This window comes from Equus asinus, chromosome 20 (assembly GCF_041296235.1).
Source record: "Equus asinus isolate D_3611 breed Donkey chromosome 20, EquAss-T2T_v2, whole genome shotgun sequence".
NCBI lineage: Eukaryota > Metazoa > Chordata > Mammalia > Perissodactyla > Equidae > Equus > Equus asinus.
The window spans coordinates 102,875,753-102,897,163 of record NC_091809.1 but is presented as its reverse complement, the minus strand read 5'-3'; the positions used below and the strand labels follow the sequence as shown (position 1 = coordinate 102,897,163).

The 21,411-nt window shown below is 45.0% G+C and overlaps 1 protein-coding gene across 2 annotated transcripts; it reads right to left on the bottom strand.

Annotated features, from left to right (window-relative positions):
- Positions 1-1,081: 1,081 nt before the first annotated feature.
- Positions 1,082-16,057, bottom strand: HTATIP2 (HIV-1 Tat interactive protein 2). Of its 2 annotated transcripts, XM_014863244.3 has the most exons (6): positions 15,809-16,057; positions 15,267-15,462; positions 13,435-13,542; positions 5,577-5,714; positions 3,004-3,065; positions 1,082-2,033 (listed from the first exon to the last, which is right to left on the bottom strand). In XM_014863244.3, exons 1-6 carry the CDS (start codon positions 15,910-15,912, stop codon positions 1,808-1,810), a joined length of 834 nt encoding a protein of 277 aa, XP_014718730.1. In that variant the 5' UTR covers positions 15,913-16,057; the 3' UTR covers positions 1,082-1,807. The 2 variants fall into 2 exon arrangements, with proteins under 2 accessions (XP_014718730.1, XP_014718728.1); XM_014863242.3 differs by lacking the exon at positions 13,435-13,542 and having other exon boundaries at positions 15,809-16,054.
- Between the last annotated feature and the right edge of the window lie 5,354 nt (positions 16,058-21,411).

Below are 21,411 nucleotides of genomic sequence, written 5' to 3'. Positions count from 1 at the left end.
TTGAATAAGACCTGCCTGAAGGTTTGTGGGTAAGGAAATAATAGAGAGAATAACTTAAAACTGTCTATTGGGTTTAGCTGCTTTCAGAACCCACAGAACTCACTTCTTGGAGCCCGTGCTTGTTACCACTGAAACAGACCGAGGCTCTTCAGAGTCTAGCCCCAAGGGAACCCCACCTGGCAGAAGGAAGATGTTCCGTTTCCTTTCTAAAGCCCACATTCCAAGATTCCACCCTGCCCTAGAAATGCCTCTTTCCTGGGTGACTGACACTGGGAATGTCCACTCCCTTCTAAGGACATATACCCCCTATTAAGGGGGATGGCCTTTATCCTGCAGTGTCCACTGAAGCCTGAAATGTACCTGGCACACTGTAGACCCTGTAAAAATTGACTGAATCACTCAAATCACTGTTTCCCCCAAGCCCACAAGTTAAAACAACTTTCACCACCATCGTTTGTTCTGTGATGGATATCCTGTGCTCCTCTCGGCTTTGACCCTTCCTTCTGCATCTACCTTTCCTTTCCATAGTTTTTAAAGGGCAGAAACTTGAACTGCACTTTTAAGGGCTATGTGAACATTTTGTGGTTAATCCTGACAAGGAGAAATGGAGAAACCCAAGTATTTCAATTTTATTCATCCACAGCATGTACTGGATGCAGGTACAATTAGTGGAACTCCCTGCTCATATACAGGTAGAGGATGCTCTCACAGAAGGCTTACAAGTATGAGATCAGGCTGACCTGGGTTAGAATCCTGGCTCTGCCATTTCCTAGCTTCAGGTCTTCAGCTTTGGGCCCTTGGGCAAGGCACTTAACCACAGTAAGCCTTAGTTTCCCCATCTGAGATATGGGGATGATAGTATCACCTTATAAAGACTGTTTGGAGGGTTAAAGGACAGATAGCATACATAAAGGCTGGCACTTGGCAAGCACTTGATAAAGATTAGCTGCTGTCCTCTCATTTGCCAAAATGCTGCATATTATCACTGATACTTGGGCATTTTCTAACAATCTAAGAGGTACCCAGGACTTGTCCATTTACTTTTATTCTCCGACTTAGTTCTCCCATGAATGACATAAGCTCAGTTATATAATAACCTTTATTATATATTCTAAAGAAGTAGTAAGGCACAATGTTCACTTACACAATCCCATGTAGTCAGCACTGGGTAACTCAAAGACACGAATGTCAGCAATTTGAGAACAGAACTCATCTGCATGATATATAAGGTTTGCAGCACTGCTGCTGTGACTGCAGACAAGCATTTCAAAGCTAGCCTCCCCACCCAGGGCATCAGAACCACCACCAGCAGCCTAAACAAAACAAAACCACAGATTTCTGTGCCTGCACCCCAAAAATTCTGATTAGGAATATTCAAGATAGGGCCTATGAATCTCTATATTTTCTTTTTCTTTGCTGAGGAAGATTCACCCTGAGCTAACATCGATGCCAGTCTTCCTCGATTTTGTTTAGTATGTGGGCCCCCAGCATCGCTTGACCGCTAACAGAGTGGTGTAGGCCCGTGCCCAGGAACCGAAGCTGGGCCACCAAAGCAGAGCGTGATGAACTGAACCACTGGGCCACAGGGGCTGGCCCTGTATCTCTATAATTTTAAAAGCCCCCTAGTGATGTGTATATATATGTACAACCAAGCTCTGAACTGCTGATGCAGAGCACAACCATTCTTTGATTGGATCTGGGAGGCTGAGAACCACAGTTAAAGCATGCTGACTTTTTTCAGACCCGGAAATTACCAATTAGGTGGTGGGTGTTGAGGTTTACAGTGAAAAGCATTTCTCCAGCGTGATCACGGCTTGAGAGAGCCATCAGCTTTGCCCAGGTCGTGGATGGCCTTGTTATCCAGCAGCTCGGTCGTCCCGTCACCCGGTCTCACCGCATTGTTCAGCATCGCTCTAACCACAGTCACCACTGGCACAGAGTGCCTGCTGGCCCAAGACTCTGGTAAGGAGCCGAAGACTTTCCTAACCAACCATTCACCTGGGCGAGATTCTTGCCTATCACACAGTAGAACTCTAAAGAGGAAAAAAGCCGAGGATGAAATGATAAATTGCATTCAGACCACAGAGGGTGTTAGGAACTGAACTGTTTGCCCCCAAAATTCATGTTGAAGCCCTAACCCACAATGAGATTGTATTTGAAGACAGTGCCTTTAGGGAGGTAATTAAGTTTAAATTAGGTCATAAGGATGGGACCCTAATCCAGTAAGACTGGTATCTTTACAGAAGAGGAGATATCAGATCTCTCTCTCTCCACGTGCACACAGAAGAAAGACCTTGTGAGCACAGAGTGAGAAGGTGGCCGTCTGCAAGCCAGGAAGAGAGGTCTCAACAGACAGCAGCCCTGATGGCACCTTAATCTTGGACTTCTGGCTTCCAGAAATGTGCAAAGACAAATTTATGTTGTTTAAGCCACCCGGTCTGTGGTATTATTCTATTATGGCAGCTTGAGCAGACTACTACAGAGGCAAAAGGTTTGTTTTGTTTTGTTTTTGGAGGAAGATTAGCCCTGAGCTAACACCTACTGCCAGTCCTCCCCTTTTTTTGCTGAGGAAGACTGGCCCTGAGCTAACATCCGTGGCCATCTTCCCCTACTTTATATGTGGGATGCCTGCCACAACATGGCTTGACAAGTGGTGCCATGTCCGCACCCAAGATCTGAACTGGCGAACCCCGGGGCCACCGAAGTGGAACATGCGAACTCAACTGCTGTGCCACCAGGCTAGCCCCCAGAGGCAAAAGGTTCTATTTAAAAAAAGAAGGCAGCCAATACTACCCATTAAGTTCCAGACTATTCTGAACCTGGTCCCACCACTGTCTACCCCTTCCTTTAAAGCCAAAAGGTGGGGTCCTTCAGAAAAGCAATCCACCTTCAGCCAACTTCTGTCATATCTTAGATATCTTAGCTGTCAGCCTCTTTGAATGAAAAACTGGCTTCTAGGGCATAATGGGCAGTGGTGTACTCTTAGGCAGTATGAATACTTACCCAGGCCTAAATATGGAGTAACGATCAAATTTTAATTCTTCGACCCTGGCTTCCACTTCTCCCTGTTAACAAAAACCACATTTTCAGTATTTAACCAAGACCAAGTTACTGTAACGCTTGAGAGAATAATTTGGGGTCTTGAAGATAATCTGCTTCTGCAGGTCCCAGAGTCTGAGAAGTTAAGGAAGAGATCATTCAATCCTGATATGCAGCAAGGAGTTAAAAAAAGTGTACGGAACGAGGGAATGGTGGCACAGTCAGTCCAGCCTCTCAAGTGACTGATATTAAAACAGATCCAGAGAGGGGCTGGCCCCGTGGCCGAGTGGTTAAGTTCGCGCGCTCCGCTGCAGGTGGCCCAGTGTTTCGTTGGTTTGAATCCTGGGCGTGGACATGGCACTGCTCATCGAACCACGCTGGGGCGGCGTCCCACATGCCACAACTAGAGGGACCCACAACAAAGAATATGCAACTATGTACCAGGGGGCTTTGGGGAGAAAAAGGAAAAAAATAAAATCTTTAAAAAAAAAAAACACATCCAGAGAGAGTAAATGACAATGTCAGGAATGCAACCATGAAATAACCTCCTGTTAGTCCAGACTTAATGTTGCAGGCTGGCAGACATCAACCTTTTTTGGTTTCCAAGTAGTTCTGGGGTCAGAAGACCCACAGACCCTCCAATACTACTCACTTCCTAAAATGCTACCAAATTTCAAGACACAGATTATATTAGATGATGCTCTAAATTAAATTTGCTAAACAAACCATGAATTTTCATGCCAGGCATCTCTATAAACAGAAATACCACAGGAGCTCAGGCCCCAGGTATCTCCGAAGGCCCCGTGAATTAAGCACCATGCTCCCTTCCTCCTTCTTGACTTGTTCACACCATTCATTTGACACTTAACCTGTCACATTGTGTAATCTTAGGTAGCTCTTTTAAAAACATTTTTTAATTAGTGTTTTTCAGTATATTCACAGAGTTGTGCCACCTTCACTACCATCTAAGTTTAGAATATTTCATCACCCCAAAAAGAAACCCCATACCAATGAGGACTCACTCCCATCCCCTCCCCATAAGCCTGAGCCAACCACTAATCTTTCTGTCTCTATGGATTTGCCTATTCTGGACATTTCATGGAAATGGGATCATACAATCGTGGCCTTTTGTGACTGGCCTCTCTCATTTAGCATAATATTTCCGAGGTTCACCTGTGCTGTAGCATGTGTCATTCCTTTTTATAGTTGAGTAATATTCTTTGTGTGCATATACCACATTTTATTCATCCATTCATCAGTTGATGGATATGTGGGTTGTTTCCACTCTTTGGCTATTACAAATAATGCTTCTGTGAACATTCACATACAAGTTTTTATGTGGACACGATTCTTTGTTAGCTTTTTGCAAAGATACGTTTTGTCTCTATTATCAGTGTGCAATAAAGAGCTGATGCAGCAGGCTGAGACTGCTGTGCTGAGAAAGGCTTGCTTGGCTTCCGTCTGGGAACGTGGATTTCAGGAGTGTTCCTGTCATCACCCAACTGAAAAGGGCAGTTTACTGTGTCTGAACTATTTGTACAAACAGTGTGCTTTATGCTGAACACTGCTTCTTTCTGGAAGTCTCTAATTTTTTCTAGGCTGAGGGTGCCTACGTGTCTGACCCCCATAAAAAGCCTGGACTCCAGGGCTCAGGCACATTTCTCTAGCAAACAATACTCATGCTGGAGAAATGCCGCAATTGCAACTCCCCTGAAAGAGGACTCTGGGAAGCCTGCACCTAGTTTCCTGCGGACTTCACCGCAAGCACTTCTTCCCTTTACTCACTTTGCTTCATATGCTTTCACTGTAATAAATCAGAGCTGTGAGTCTGACCATATGCTGAGTCCTGTGAGACCTTCTAGCAAATTACCTACTTAGGGAAGGCCTTGGGATCCCCCCAGACAAACAGATTATAAATTCCTTGAGGGTAAGAACCATACCCAACAGTAAAATATCATCTACTCTGGAACAGTTTAACAATCACTGCCTCAAAGTCTCTTCTAATGTTAGGATTCCAGGCTGACACTCAAGACCAGAGCTGCCACATCTCATTTCATGATTACCAGATAATCAGCAGAAGGGGAAGACATTGGAAATTATCTTTCAAATCATTCCTTTTTACTAAATATAAACCTGCAAAAGACAGTCCCTGTAGCGATTAAAAAATGCGTAACATAATGCATTTTTTGTATTATTTAGCATTTTATATGACTTAGTCTTGCCAATTAGCCAGGGTTCTCCATAGTATACAAAAAATAGAAATGTGCACAGGGGCCAGCCCGGTGGTGTACTGGTTAAGTTTGCACACTCTGCTTGAGCAGCCCAGGGTTTGCAGGTTTGGATCCTGGGCACAGACCTATGTACTGCTCAGCAAGCCACGCTGAGATGGCATCCCACATACAAAATAGAGGAAGATTGGCATACATGTTAGCTCAGTGACAATCTTCCTCAAGCAAAAAGAGGAAGATTGGCAACAGATGTTAGCTCACGCCAATCTTCCTCACCAAAAAAAAAAAGAAAAAGAAATGTCCACAAACCTTAACTTGCAGGTATAAAAAATTGCTCGACTTATCAGCTCCTTTGGAGGATAGCAAGTTGAAATGTTTGCAGCCTCCAGCTTTGGCCAGCTCTGCAGACTTCAGGACATAATCTCGATCGACACGAACAAATCCCTCCTGAGGGGGAAAGGATGGGAGTTAGTTCCAAAAAGCCATGAGTTCATCTTAAAGATTACCACTCAGCTTGGGTGGCAGGGCAGGAGGCCTGGGGCTAGAGGGGGGATCCAAATAAAACGCATCCAAGCAAGACATGAACGTCAGGCACAGACCCTGGGAAAGGCTCCAAGTATGAGCCTCTGGACAGACGTACCAGCTCTAGCAGCAAGGCCAGACACAGCGAGAAAACAAGAACAATGACACTGAAACACAGACACCAAACAAATCTGCAAGGAGCACTAAGAACAGTAAGATAGACTGAGAAACTGCTTTTAATGACAAATTTCTTTGTCTTTTAATAACTTTACAACCCTCTCTTTGTTTTCTCTTTTTTTCTGTATCAATTCTAACATGGTGGGGTCCCAAAGCAAGGCTGAGAACACCATCCAGGCACTATGAGAACAAAGTCTATTTAATGTCCAAATTTTGTGTATGTTTTACAACATACTTTACATATTAGTAGAGTGCATCCTCAAATTTATTTACTGACAGGTGTATAATCAAGAATGTGTGGAGAGCCCTGGTCTAGACTCACTCCTGTAAGGGTGGTGAGTGGGTCCTTCTTAACTCACATCTCAGCATCAGCACATGGTAGGTGCTCCAAAAATATATGAATGAATGAATAAAAGTCCAATGAAAGCAGAGAAAGACAAATCCAATTAGAAAAAAAAAAAGAAGTGGGGCCGGCCCCGTGGCCAAGTGGTTAAGTTTGCACGCTCCGCTGCGGCGGCCCAGGGTTTCGCTGGTTCCGGTCCTGGGCGCGGACATGGCACCACTCCTCAGGCCACGTTGAGGCGGCGTCCCACATGCCACAACTAGAAGAACCTGCAACTAAGATATACAACTACGTACAGGGGGGATTTGGGGAGATAAAGCAGGAAAAAAAAAAAAAGGATTGGCCACAGTTGTTAGCTCAGGTACCAATCTTAAAAAAAAAAAAAAGAAAAAAAAAGAACTAAGTGGCAATAAGAGGAAGAGGGGAGAGGGTGGTACAAACAATAGAACAGACTCACTTCCAGGGCTAACCTGAAGGACAAGGGCCTGTGCCCCGAAAAGGGAAGTCCATGTAGTAACAGCTTCTTGGGACCACCACAAATTCCAGCATCCTCAAACTCAAGACACTTGAAGAGAAGTCTGAAGTCTACCGGAGCTGAACTTCATAGGTACCCACAATTATATAATGAAGTTTATATAACGAGGATTGCAAATCTAAAGACTGGATTACTGCCCCAGTGAATTTTTTTTCAATTAAAACTTTGCCTTATGGTAGTTATTAATCCTAAATGTCTTATTTTGTATGGAGATGTGTGTCTTTGAGCACCTAGGAAACGGCACGTCCAACCCTCTCATTAAGGAGTTGTGAAAACAGGGTCCAGTGGTCTGGTAAACTGCCAGCTGATAAGTGAGAGAGGAGAATGCAAGTTCTTGACTCTCTGGGAGGTGCTCTCTGCTGCACCCACGTTCCTTCTTATCTCACACTATCTCTAGATAATGACAATGACTAATTCATAACTGTGGTAGACACAACAGGGCCCCTCACACCTGTGAACATGTCTGGTTACACAGCAAAGGGGCTGAAGGTTGCAATAATGTTGCCAATCAGCTGACCTTAAAAGAAGATTATTCTGTTATCCAGCTGGGCCCAATGGAATTACAGGAGTGCTTACAAGTGGAAAGGGAAGCAGGGAGGAGGTCAGAGTTATGCAATGTGAGGAGCTCTCGATCTCCCATTGCTGGCCTTACAGACGGAGGATGGGACCACAAACCAAGGCATGTGGTGGCCTCTAGGAGTGCAAAAGGTAAAGAAATGGTTTCTCCCCTAGAGCCTCCAGAAGGGAACACAGCCCTGTCAGCATCTGGATTTTATCTCAGCAAAATCCATGTTGGATTTCTACAGAATTATAAGATGGTAAATTCAGCTTGTCTTAAGCCACTAAATCTGAGGCAATCTGTTACAGCAGGAATAGGAAACTAATACAGAATTCAATTTTAAAATGACAGGCCCAAGCAAACTTTTTAAACTCTGGATTGAAGTCGATCATAAAAGAAAAGTGAACATATTGTAAGCAGAGAGCTCGATAAATTTTTATAAACTGAACATCCTCTGCAACCAGCCCCCAGATTAAGACGCAGAACATTACCATTACCCCAAATGCCCCTCTGGTACTGCTTTCTCATCACTGCCAGTACATTTCTAACTACATCCACCGCCTGCAGGGCAGTGCTATTTGTCCACCTTACTTTAGGTGATATAAACTTACCTCTCTCCCCATGGATCATCACCACCCCTTCTGTGTTGTATACTGGGACATTCCGTCCTAACGGCTGACTCACCAACCTGTCCTACGCACTGATTCAAATTCACGTTGTTGCTTTTTGACATCAGTGGGAAGCAAACCAGTTTTACTACTCAGCACATCCTGAGAGAGGGATGCGATTCTCCTCAGAGCCGTTCTCCAGAATGAGATTTCACATGTGCTGCAAGTGTGCCAAGAGAAACAGTCCAAAACTACATAGAAAAATCCTAAAGCACTCACTCTCTGTCCCACATCTGTTTGTTCCCCTCACTCTAATTCACCAGAACTCTGATTTGAATAAAAGGTTCATCATTCCCAATAAAACCACATAGGTGACTAGTGAAATAAATGGCTTTTCATCATCGTCGTTTTAGCACGATTTCTTGGAAGGATTATTATAGTTCTCTCTGTTAAAATGCTTTTTCTTTCATCAGCTTCTTTAAAAATAAGGGAAAGATTCAGCCAATCACAAGTCTGGAGACAGACGCTCTTTCCCACTTAATCCAGAGCCAGGAAAGGGATAATTTGATTAAACTGAGACCCTAATTTATTTGGCTTTAGTTCTGGATCAACCTCTCCTTAATAGAGTGCCGTCGTCTCCAATTGTTTGATGGAAATTAAAGTGACATAAATACCATGGGACTCTCTCAATCTGATTAGTCAGCTAAGGCGCATCAACCCCAGCCGGGCCATCAGACGCTGGCGTCCCTCCTTTCACCGCCTCGCCAACAACTGACAAGCGCGCCCTGGAGGACGAGCACCCACGCCGCCGCCGAGACCCCCACGCTCAGGCCATCAGCCCTGCTCAATGGGCCATGCTGACAAGGTGCCCACACCTTTCTCCATTGCTGCTCTCTGCACAAAGCTAAATATTGTTTTATGAGCAATCAATGGCTGTTAATCCCAAACGATTTCACAAATCCCCTGAGCCCTCAAGCTGATTATAAATACGCATTTTTCCAAGCCCACAAATTTTGAATTTCACTTCTCCCACCCTGATGCGTGGCCTTTTAGCTGGTGAATGAAACTCGAAAGCAAAGGGGTCAACGGCTTTCAAGGACTTAGAACTTCAATGTGGATCCTGGTGACTGACTCGGAGACAACAACACACACCGATTTTCTCTGGAGTGAGGAAGATTCCATTTATAGATAGAAGGGAGCTATCTTTAAAATCTTATTATTGATACCCTTTCTTGTTCTCTAACGGCTCAAATAGAAAAACAAACTAAAAGAAGGTATTGCGTATCCCAGAAAGACTATTTTCAGAAAAACCGTATTTAGTTTCCCTAACCATATGGCAGGAGAAAAGACGACTCTTCTGAGAGCATTAAGTCCACATGTTGTTGTGTCTTTATGATTCCATAGTCGGTGTGTCCCACGCAAAGCTAGGAATTAGAATTCCTTCTAGAAAAAGGAGTTGATTAAATAAGTTCCCACTATAAATTTCCTTTCCAGCACCTGCTCGAAAGAAGAAACACAACGTGATACGACTCAGCAGAGATGCTCACAGGCTCCACCAACATCAAGGGAGACAAATCCTCCAATGATTCTTTAAGTCTCATTAAAAGCCAAAGCTACTAAGTAAGAGGAATTTCCTCTGATCTTCTTTACCAATGCCTGCAAACTGGGAACACTCTAGCTTGTTCTTAGAACAAATAATCCTACCAAGGTATTTCAGCACTGACAGCTATGACAAGCGAGCGTTCCAGAACCACTCAAGGTCGGGGGGGTCCTTTTCCAAGAAGGGATGATCTATCATTCTGTAAAGGGTCCCACTTGGCCATATTTCTGCTTCAGATTCCTTCTCCTTCACTCTTTTCAACCCAACCCTATAAATTAGACTAGGAAACAGAGATGCTGACGAACAGCGAACAGTATAACCTGAGACCCATTTGTTTGTGTCCTGGATGGCATCTCTATGTTTGACAGACAGTGTTGGGACCACGATCCTGGTTAGAGAAAGGGCTCTGGATAGAAAAATAACATCAAACAACGCTAAGGATTCCTGAGTCAATCCATGTTCTCATAAAATTTTTCCATTTGGGGCATTCTTTTCTCTGTGTTACGGTAGTCAAAGAATTCTGCAGCCAAAGGGGCTTCAGGAGTCACCTCCCTCTCAGCACAGACAAGGAGGCAGAGGCCCAGAGGAGCTACCCAGCATACCCAGCCCAGGGTGCTATAGCTACTTGCTATCCAAATAGAGCCTATGATCTGGGTCCCTGGAGCCATCTAGGACCTCATCACTTCACAGCAAATAAAACAGTAGAGATTACAACAGGGGCCAGCAAACTTTTCCTGTAAGGATGATATAGCAAATATTTTCAGATTTGCAGGCCTCTGTTGCAATTACACAGCTCTGCCATCATAGAACAGCAGGAACTATAGATAATATCTATAAAGTAACGAGAATAGATATGTTCCAATAAAATGATAGATACTGAAATTTGAATTTCTTATATTTTCATGTGTCATGACATATTATGCCTCTTTTGAATTTTTTAACCATTTAAAAACATACAAACATTCTTAGCTCACAGGCTGTACAAATACAGGCTGCTGTATTTGGCCCACAGTCTGCAGTTTGCAAGCCCCTGAATTAGCAGAGTATATCATTACAATCAGACGCCACGAGACTCTAGCGATGCCTAATAAATGTTACAATGGCTGCATTCATCACATTAATGGCATCGTCCATTCAACAGAATCCAAGAACCTGGACTGCTGGAGCCTATGCCCACTAGATGAGGAGACAAATGAAGAGGTGGAACCACATCACACCACCACAAACTCACTAACCAAGTCCTTCTCTTTACACAAATAAGGACAGATACACAAATAAGGACAAAGCACTATTCTCAGTGGCATCTGGGAGTTTTTGCTCATCACTCAGGGCCAACGTAGATCTGGTTTTCAAAGGCCTTCACTAGCACACAAGTTACTCACTAAAGCAAGGTAAAGGCCATCCAGGATTACGGTACCTGGAGAACCAGCAGGCAAGGAGAACCAATACATCCCACTGCCTCCTGAAGCAGCGCCAACAAAAAAGGAGGGTTGGCCACTCAGAATCTCCCAAGGAGCCTAAGATCACTGCAGATACAGATGTAATCAGCTGAGATGAGGTCATACCGAGTAGACTGGCTCTTAATCCAATGTGACTAGTGTCCTAATAAAAAGGAGAAATTTGGACATAGCCACACACACACATACACACAGGAAAAACGCCTCGTGAAGGGACACAGGGAGAAGGCATCCATCGACAAGTCAAGGAGAGAAGGCTGGAGAAATCCTCTCCTCACAGCCCTCCGAAGGAGCCGATCCTGCCGACACCTTGATCTCAGACTTCCAGCCTCCAGAACTGAGAGGCAGTGAATTTCCACTGTTTAGGCCACCCTGGTTCTGGTACTTGTTATAACAGCCCCAGCAAACGAATACACTGAAGGTCATAGGGAAATAAGCTGGCTACTCAGATTTCAACACAGAAACCCTAAATTTCTTTTAGCTTGTCTACCGGAAACTCAAATTGCTAAAGCAAAATGTGGAGTGTTCCAGTTACAAAACAGCTACAGAATGACATGAGGCTTGCCACCAGCTTTACAGTATATGTCAGATGAACTCTTTTGCTACAGAGAGGGCTGCTGACCCAGAACACCAGGTGGGGTGAGCTTAGAAATCCACAACTCCCATTGAACAACTGTTATTACCCAGCCATTTGTGAACTGTCACCCCTTTTAAATTGCCTAAAGTTATCACGATCTGCAAACTTTATATTGCATCTAATCTAAATTTGTTTCAAAAAAAAAAAACTTTCTGGAGGAAATGTCACCTTACTTTCTGTCACCATCCTTTTAAACCATTTAAGCCCTAACTCATTTCTGAGGCTATATTTGGCTTACTAGTCTTTCTCTTGCTTACTCATTAATTACTTTTATCTTTTCAAACTGATTTTGGAGAACAAAAGGTACTGAGTAGCCTGAGGAGTGGGCAAACAACTCCATCTAAAACAATATCCTCCATAGGGAAGGATGCCTCTGATGAAAATTGCATCATACAATCTGAATGTCACAAAGCAATTTACTTTTCCCTGGAGCGCCCTGTAATGAGACTTGCCTTCTGTCATGAAAATCAACTGCTCAATGCCTAACACAGGGTTTCTTATTTTGCTGAGTCACCACCAAAATCACGGTGGCACTTGAGACAGCACAACCTGCAGTGTACTAGCATAAAAGTGTTTCACTGCTTTTAGAGGGCACGCCGCTTGTCACTGGGCCTGGGACAGGAGAGACGGCACCTGCTGCTGAGCAGGAACTCAACCTCTTCTAGCAGAGAGAACATGTCGATTCCTGGGAGGGTCACACTTCTCCATAATCCACCCCTCCCAGTACACAGCTCAAAACCCAGCTGTGTCCCAAAGTAGACATGGGAGACCTGCAGAAGATCTGGAAATACATCCCTACCGAAAACAGAAAGAGAATTATTCTTTGGACCACCAGGAGGCCCAGAGAAATAGATCTGAGCCTCACTCCTTGACTGGCATGAACCAATAGTTCTTACCCATGTACTCTCCTACTGATTCTGATGCCCGGGCCTGTTTCTAAACCTCCGGTAAACCCCAACGGCAGCATCGTGGTCCTGCATATTTAATAGACATGTTTAGCTCCAGCAAGTAAATTCTGCCAGAGAGATAAACTATAGTCAAGGTATAAATTAAGTAAGATATATGAACACTTGCCCAGGATCTACGAAGTACGCTATGACTTCTAACTATGTAGTAAACTATGATTTCTGGACAGGGGCCGACGCAATTTAACACCATTAAAAAGAATAGAAAATGTGTGTTAGAACAGTTCTGCATCAGTTAAGGCTGAATCACCACTGGGGGTGAATCATTGCTGGAGGCTGAGTGATCACTGGAGGCTAGCCGAATCGTGCCTCGGTTCTGATGTTCGATCCCAGAAGTTTAAAGCTTGGGATGAAAACTGATTGAAACAAATCATTCAAGTGAGAGAGAACACTTTAAGTTTAAAACATTTATAAAGGAAAAAAAAAAAGCTTACTGCTAACAGCATGAGGCAGTTACTTTTACTCAGACATAATGGTTTGCCTTAGAGGATGCAGTGACAGCAATATTTACAAGAGGCAAGGCCATGTATATTCAGAACTTATCAGCACGCAGGCCTGAACTCAAGGATTACTTTGAAGGAAAGAGGAACTTAGTACTATTCAAAGTTCAGTATAGCAAAGGTGAGGGCAGCATACAGAATCTTAAATGATAGGAGTTTATTTCCATTTAAGCACTGCAAATGTAAAGAAAAAGAGTGAGCAAGAAAAAGAATCTTTGACATTACTGGCCAACAAAAAGAGAAAAGGGGATATTTCTTTCTTACTGCTCCGGCTTTGCTCCTGGTAGTACCCAGGCAACAGAATCCAACATCATGACCTTCAAAGGCAGAGGCGTAGTCTTCCAACTTTTCAAAATCCACCACTTCTTGATTCTAGACAACAAGGACACAGCTGTATACAACTGATGTTATTAAAAAAAAAAAAGACAAAACTACCCCAGATTTAAAGAATTAGTTAGAAAACATTACTGAAGAATCTGCCCACTTAACACTAACTTTTGCAAGCTCGTTTTCTCCCACCAACAAAGCAATTAATCTGAATTCAAAATTAACAATGCACTTGTATGTTCACAGTGCATATAACTGGACTAGGGGGTGATCCAGATCTCTAAAGTTAGCTTCAATGATCATTTTCATTGTGGAAAAATAAAAGATTTGTCTGTATCTTACGAGGCAGGGTACCAGTGAGGTATAATGTGGGGGGCAGGGGAGGGTGTTCAGAATCTCAAAGATCTAGGTTCCAGCCTTGGGCCTGCTACTTACTAGGAATGTAATTTTGGTCAAATTATTTATCATATGCTTCAGTTTTTTCAGCAGTAAAATGTGACTCATAATCTTTTCTTCAGTCCAATCCATGAACCACCTGCATTTGAATCAGCCAGCAGGTGTGGCCAGCAGCCAAAAGGCATATTCCTAGGTCTCAGAAGCACCCTTGGTAATTCTCATGCTCACTGAAATTTAAGAACCTCCCAAGTTTGTCATGAAACTTAAAAAGCAAAGTTTGAGAAGTTCCTATCATCCAAGAGGTCCATAAAAAATGTTGCTTTCCTTCCCAACCATCAACTGTTTCAAAATAATTTTCCTGGCATCGTACACAATGCTGAAGAAAAATACGTCTGCATAAACTTCATGACCAAAAGATGTGCCATCAAAACACAGACCTCGATTTCAGTTTCTAATTACCAGAAGTATCTGACAGGCCCCATGAGGCCAGATTGTGAAGACCACGTCTTACCTGCCTAAGTCTGAGCAAAGATGTCCATTTTAAACAGAACAGTCCTGATGGACCAAAGACATATGCAAAATGACCTGAACATGGACCTACAGGAGTCAAGAAGACTTATGTGTGACTATTTGTTACCTGGAATGTTCCACCTGTGAAACCTGTGGGACCAAGTTCTAGTTGTGGGTCTCAGGATTACACTAGTTTAAGGCAGCTCACAAATAACTCAGTTTAAATGGGGAAAGGAACCTCCATGACACTCAGACTTCAAATACTTGGGGGATTGGCACCAGACTAAAATCTCGAGTGTTATTTGGTTAACCATAAAAGTGTAAGTGACAGTGAAGGGAATATTCCACTTACAGACACAAGCCTGCAGCCCTGGGGAGTCAGGCAGGGCAAATTCCAGAAACTGAATAGCCCCACCTTTCACCGCCATAGACCTTGCCATGCTCTGCAGAGCATTTTCTGATTCACTGACACGTTAGTGTGGAGTGGACAGGTGGACAAAAGAAGCAAAGTGGTAGAGAAAAGTGCCCAAGTCATGAGACTGTCTCTAGCACCCAGCTTGAGTGATCCTGAAAACACTGCTCTCCTCTGCCTTCGCAGCCCCCGTACAGCCCAGGACGGCCTTCCAGCAGTCTAGATTGAGGGAAGGGCTGCCCAACGCCACACAGTGCGGGGGAGGCCGGCCAGCACCTACAATCCAGGACTCCAGCTTCCAGGAAGGGCTCTCAGAGACCCACTTGGCCACTTCCGATCCCCTCTCCCCGTCTCCACCACTGCCCGGGCAACGTCCATGCTTTAGGCACGAAATAAATTCTCCCCGCAGAACCGCTGCTGGCACATTTTTAGTCCCAGCTCAAATACCCACCACATTTTTATAAGCGTCCTCGTCGAAGGTGAGCTTCCTCCGGCCAATGAGCGTGACTTTGGAAAACAGGCTCTGTTCCAGGATTTCTTTTAAGAGTACTCTGCCGGTTTCCCCGCTGGCGCCCAGAATAAAGACAGATTTATTCTGCATCCTGAAGTCTTCCCGAAGCTTGGGCAGCGCCTCTGTCTCTGCCATCCTACAGATATAACATTGACAGGGGCTAGTCTTAGCATGGTTAAGGGATGGCCCGTGCTTACCCCTGGGAACAAGGTTTGTTTATTTGTTCTGGAGGAAGATACCATTATTCCCCGCAGCCTCCGCCCTGGGGAAAGTGCTGAGTCACCTGCGGAGCTGGGCGCCCTGGCCGCCCCCAGTCCCTGACAACCCCCACCTCGGCAGGGGCCGGAACAGGAGACTGCGCCCGGTGAAACAAACTGCTGGCACCAAGGGCCTCGTTTCCCACCGTATCCCCGGTCCGACCCCTCCCTCCTCCGCCCATAGGGGTGCGGGGGCCCAGCTCGGTCCCCACGCGGAGGGGTTACCTGGAGCCAGACCCTGGCCCCGCGTCCTCAGGCCGCAGCAAGAGCAGGGCAGCCACCAGCGCCGCCACCGCCGCAGCCGCGCTCAGCGCCGCAGGCCCGGGCATCGGGCATCCCCCCTCCCTGAGGCCCCTCGCCCCTTTCGCCGGGCGCCCTCCCGGGTCCGCCGCGGCTCGGAAACGGCCAGGCCCGCGCTCCCAGCCCGGTCTTCCTGGGAACTTGGCGCCGCGGTCTCGCCCCGCCCAGAGGGGCGGCTCCGGGAGGGCGCGCGGCGGGCGCCTGGGGGCGGGCGAGGCGGCCCGCGAGCACGTGCGCAGCCCCGGCTGGAGAGGATGCACGGAGATGGGGGAAAGTCCGGGGCGCTCTCCCCGCGTTCTTACTCGCCACGTGGGCTGAGCTCGCCCATATCCAAGACCTCAGCCCAGGGACCTGACCTTCGCTGGTCCTTTTCTAAAACCTGTAATGTCGATCTTCATCTCGAATTTACCACGTCAAAAACTTAACCCTTCCCATTCCACCGCCCCAAATGGGAATAAAACGAACCTACTCTTTGCGTCTTTTGAGTGTCACTGTCCCTATGCCTTCGCACACGCCTCACCCCTCCTTTCTCAAGCCAGAAATTTGGGCTGTCACCTTTGACTCCTTTCTCTTGGGCTTTCCACGTTACAGATTAATCGGGTCCTGTCATCCCAGCTGCCTTTCAAATATTTCTCTTGTGTAAGTCATGCTCTCACCATTCCCCACCAGTATAACTGGTTCCCCTGCCCAGGTCCTAGATGGTTGAGCCAGGGTGACTTTCCACACCTGATCCGTGGTTCGCTGTCGGCAGCCCAGATGGACAGTTTAGGACATAACTGTCTACACTGGGCCTGTGCTGGATCTTGGAATTCCTGGACAAGAGTAAGAATCACAAGCAGGGATCAGAACAACCGAGATAAAGTGTGTTACGAACATTGGTCATTTTTGGCTGCCCAGCATTCAAACACTAGTCTTATTTTAGGGAATTCCAAAATAAGTAGGAAACAGGGACCCACCTCCCTCCCTAGAAGCCAAGTGAATCATATGTTCCTTCTCCCATCTCCTTGGGAATTATTACACGTAGGGAGACCTAGGGTCAGCCAATCAGACACTCCCATCCAGGTTTTTCTCTTTTAAGAGAGTAATAAAAAGATGCAGTGGAAGCCTGAGATAGGGTGGGGCAGAGGTATTGGATAGTGGCATCCTATGATCTGCCAGTGACCTGATGGTGTGATGGTTGCTGTGTTTTTCCTCCTTTAATTCCTGCCTGTTGTCGGAACCTGTTCATTATACTTCCTGTTATTCTTCCAATAATTGCATTTTCTGCTTAAGCTAACCAGAGTTACTCTCTGTTGCTTGCAGTCAAAACCCTTGACTGATAGAGCCCAGAGTGGTCCCCAACCCCTCCACTGGCCTGTTACGGTGCTTGGACTCTTCCCTTTGAGTTTCTAAAGCTTTTCTACTAAAATGCAGTTTAAAATCTTGTCAGCTAACACTGTCTCAAGAATTCAATCATCAAATTTGTTGCAGAGATGATCGATTGTACTCGTGTCCACCGTCCCCTTCTTTCTTTTTTTAAAATTGTGGCATAATTAATATACAATAAAATGCACAGATCCGGGGCCGGCCCCATGGCCAAGTGGTTAAGTTCGCACGCTCTGCTTCGGTGGCCCAGGGTTTCGCCGCTTCGAATCCTGGGCATGGACATGGCACCACTCTTCAAGCCATGCTGAGGTGGCATCCCACATGCCACAACTAGAAGGACCCACAACTAAAAATACACAACTATGTACCTGGGGCATTGGGAGAAAAAGGAAAAATAAAATCTTTAAAAAAAAATGCACAGATCCTAAAGATTCAGTTCCATGATTTAGATAACCACCAGCTAAAGCAAGAGACAGAACATTTCTGTCATCCCAGAAAGAACCTTCCTTCCTCCTTCCAGGCAATTGCTCCCCAACCCAGAGGCAACCACTTTCTAGTGTCTATCAATGTAGATTAGTTTTGCTGTTACAGAACTTCATTAAATAGAATCATACAGCATGTACTCTTTTTGTGTCTCAAGTTTTTTTGCTCAACATGATGTTTTTTAAGATTCATCCCTATTGTCTGTAGGGCTGCCTTATGACCTTCGTGGGCCCCAGGGACTTCTTGGGCCCCTTCCTTCCTAGAAAATAAAGTTAAAAATTATATCTTATAACTGTGTTACTTTAAAGACAAATATATCCATATTACATAATAAAACATTTTCTTCAACCTAAAAGTTCATTTTTTTCCTTCTGATTTTAAAAGAAATTAAAACATCTTCGTGAGCCTGGCACTGTGCCTACTGTGCCAAATGGGTAAGTCAACCCTGGTTGTTTTGTGTATCAGGAGTTTGATTCTTTTTAGCGCTGAGCAGCATTGCATTGTATGACTATCCCTGATCTGATTGATCATTCTCCTGTGATGGACCTTTGGTTTGTCTCCTGTTTTGGGCTGCTATGAATAAGGCTCCTATGAACATTCTTGTACCAGTCCTTCTGCTGACATATGTTTTCATTACTCTTAGGTAAATACCTAGAAAAGGAATGACCACAGAGTTTGCTAAGGTGGATGTACCATTTTATTCTCCCACTCACTTGGTATCATTAATCTTTTTATTTTTAGTCATTACAGTGAATGTTAGATGGTCAAACGGCTCCTTGTCTTTCTTTTACCAGCAATGACCTGAGTTTTATCAGACCACATGGCTGTCCATTTCGATTCTAGATTTCTCAGCACCACTTGCAAGCTGATGTGACCATGGGACAATGTTTTAGCCAATGAGCTGCAAGCAGAGATAATATGTGCATATTTGAATCACATTTTAATAAGGAAGCTACTTGTTTTCCCTTCACTTTCCCTTTCCTCCTTTCCTTAGGCCAGAACGTGAATGCGGTACTAGGGAGCTAGCTCTGACCATGAGGGGAAAACACCTAGAGGATGGCAGAGCAAGAAGTTGGAACCTGCGTCCTGGATGACTTCACAGAACAGAGCCACCCTCCCATCCTGGACTGCCTGCCCACTGCCAGGCAGTGGTAGGGAAGTAAACTTCTGTCCTGGTGGAGCCACTGTAATTTTAGAAGCTTAGCCAGCATTTTGCTGAATGTAAGCTCCTTTTAGTCAATCTTGTTAATGGGTACTTACTGGTTATCTAATGTGAGCTAAATACTGTGCTAGGCACTATAGATTTTTCGGAGATGAATCAGATACCAGATAAATTTACTCTCACGTGAGAAGGCAAGTCATGAATACTTGGGGAGCTCAATAAAAGCACACGTTAACATTGTCAAACATGCCCGAAACTTTCATAGGATAGCACGTGCTAAATGCCAAATGAGTGAGCAGACCAGAGATGGAACTCAGAGAAAGACAAACCCATGGCTTCTCTTCTCTGACAATGGGCTGGCAGCAAAGCTCTGAGATAATGTGACACTTACTAGGCTACTAAGTCAATAGGGCAACAAAAATTCAGGAAGGGCAAACAGGAAGGGAACAACATGAGGGAAAGAGGGAAAATAAACACAGGGAAGCTGGGTAGCATGGAAGACGTGCTGCCAAGTCCAAGTTTGATGGTACCTGGGACTTAGATGAAGTCCCTTTGTTTATCCTGGCCTCCATTTGCTCTTCTGTAAAATGGGAACTGTTTTATTACGTTCATTTTGCTCCAAGGCCCCTCATGCTAACTTGAGTAAAGATGGTGAATACAGTTAAGGATGCACATAATATGTGAGGGAGACAGAATCTCAGAGAAACCTGAAAATAGGATCGGACCTCATGGAGATGGGAATGGGAAGAGTTCTGTAATTAGGTCAAATTTAGGGTCTTTAGGATCAGGGATCCACAATCTTCACTTTAGAGCTGCATTTTTAGCTACACCTTAATTAAGACTCTTTTTTTTTTTTTTTTTTTTTGGAGGAAGATTAGCCCTGAGCTAACTACTGCCAATCCTCCTCTTTTTGCTGAGGAAGACTGGCCCTGAGCTAACATTCACGCCCATCTTCCTCTACTTTATACGTGGGATGCCTATCACAGCATGGCGTTTGCCAAGCAGTGCTACGTCCGCACCCGGGATCCAAACCGGCAAACCCCGGGCCACCGAGAAGTGGAACGTGCGCACTTAACTGCTGCGCCACCTGGCTGGCCCCTAATTAAGACTCTTTCTGACCAACACCAACTTGCCAGCCATGTGAATGAGCCACCTTGGAAGCAGATCCTTTGGTGGATGTCAAGCCTTCAGATGAGTGCAGCCCCAGCCAATATTTTGACTCCTTCTTCATGATAGACCCTATGCCAGAGCCTACAGAAACCATGAGAGATCATAAATGGTTATTGTTGTTTTAGGCACTAAGTTTTGGGGTGATTTGTTAGGCAGCCATAGGTAACTAATACACCAGATACTGCTGATGCGGCTGCTCCAGGGACCACACTTTGAGAATGACTGCACTATTTTAACCCTTCTACTTAGCATGTGCCTGGCATATAGGATGCACTCAATAAATGTTTCTTTAATTAAAAAGAAAAAAAGACTTATTCTGTTTCAAGCAATTGAAACATCAACTCAAAATGTTTTGAGCAAAAAATATATATATATATTTGTTCACAAGACTGAAAAATCAGTGTGTGTAACAGCCTAGGGCATAGGCGGAGTCAGGCGGTCAGCCCAGGGGGCTAGGACTCTGTCCCTCTGCCTCCCTTGGCTCTGCTCTCCTTCTTGTCGATCTTACTCTGGGACCCCACGAGATGACAAGGGCTGTGCAGGTCCAGCCCTTCACCCTCTGTTTCAGTCAGGGTCAAAGGTACGAAAGAGACAGCACCCCAAGTGGGTAATCTGAGGAAAGTGGAGTAAATGGATGATGTTTAAAGAGCAAAGGGCGGGGAGGGGATAGGTTACCAAAACTTAGAGAGGGCTGTCTCACTGGAACTAGGATCTTCAGTAGAGAAATGCAGCCAGTTTGCAACAACCCCCCAGGGGAGGAGTCGGGGAAGAATACCCCAGCCTCACTCTTCTCCCTCCCTCTGATCTGCTGCTGATTCCCCACATGGACTGATTTCCCCTAGAACCCAGAGGACCTTAGATTGTGCAGTTTTCTTTAAGGCATAGAGCAAGGGGGAGAAATGGAGAGAGTGGATTATTCAAGGGATCAAATGCATCCTCCCAGATTCAAGTCCAGCAGAAAAGGGCACAATTGTAAGCAAAAGTCCCCAGCTGTGTCTCCTTGGTTCTGATTGTGTCTCCTGGCCGTCACGTGGCCCACAGAATGAAACCTGGGTCGGGCCAACTCTTCCCACACACCTGAGTGTAGGTGAGGAGGTAATGCCCCAAGGAAAGCAGAAGTCACTCCTATAAAAACAAAGAAGAATGGATGTTAAATGGCATCTAAAATGGCCATACTTCCTCCCCATTTATTATCCCATTTATTCGTAAATATGTATGCTGGATAATGCATTTGCACAGGAGAGCCATAAATAAATGTAGCAAGACTAAGATATCTAGCTGGGCACAGAGAGTTTGGATTTGGTAGTGGTGTGTGTTTGGAAGAAAATTTTGCCATATTCCCATCACA

Excerpts from the sequence above, each read along its gene's own strand:
- HTATIP2 (XM_014863244.3), bottom strand. The coding sequence starts at position 15,912 with ATGCCCGGGCCTGCGGCGCTGAGCGCGGCTGCGGCGGTGGCGGCGCTG. Across the intron at positions 15,463-15,808 it reads GGGCCAGGGTCTGGCTCCAG|GATGGCAGAGACAGAGGCGC; the intron begins GTAACCCCTCCG and ends TTATATCTGTAG. Across the intron at positions 5,715-13,434 it reads CCAGGAGCAAAGCCGGAGCA|GAGGGATTTGTTCGTGTCGA; the intron begins GTAAGAAAGAAA and ends TTTCCCCCTCAG.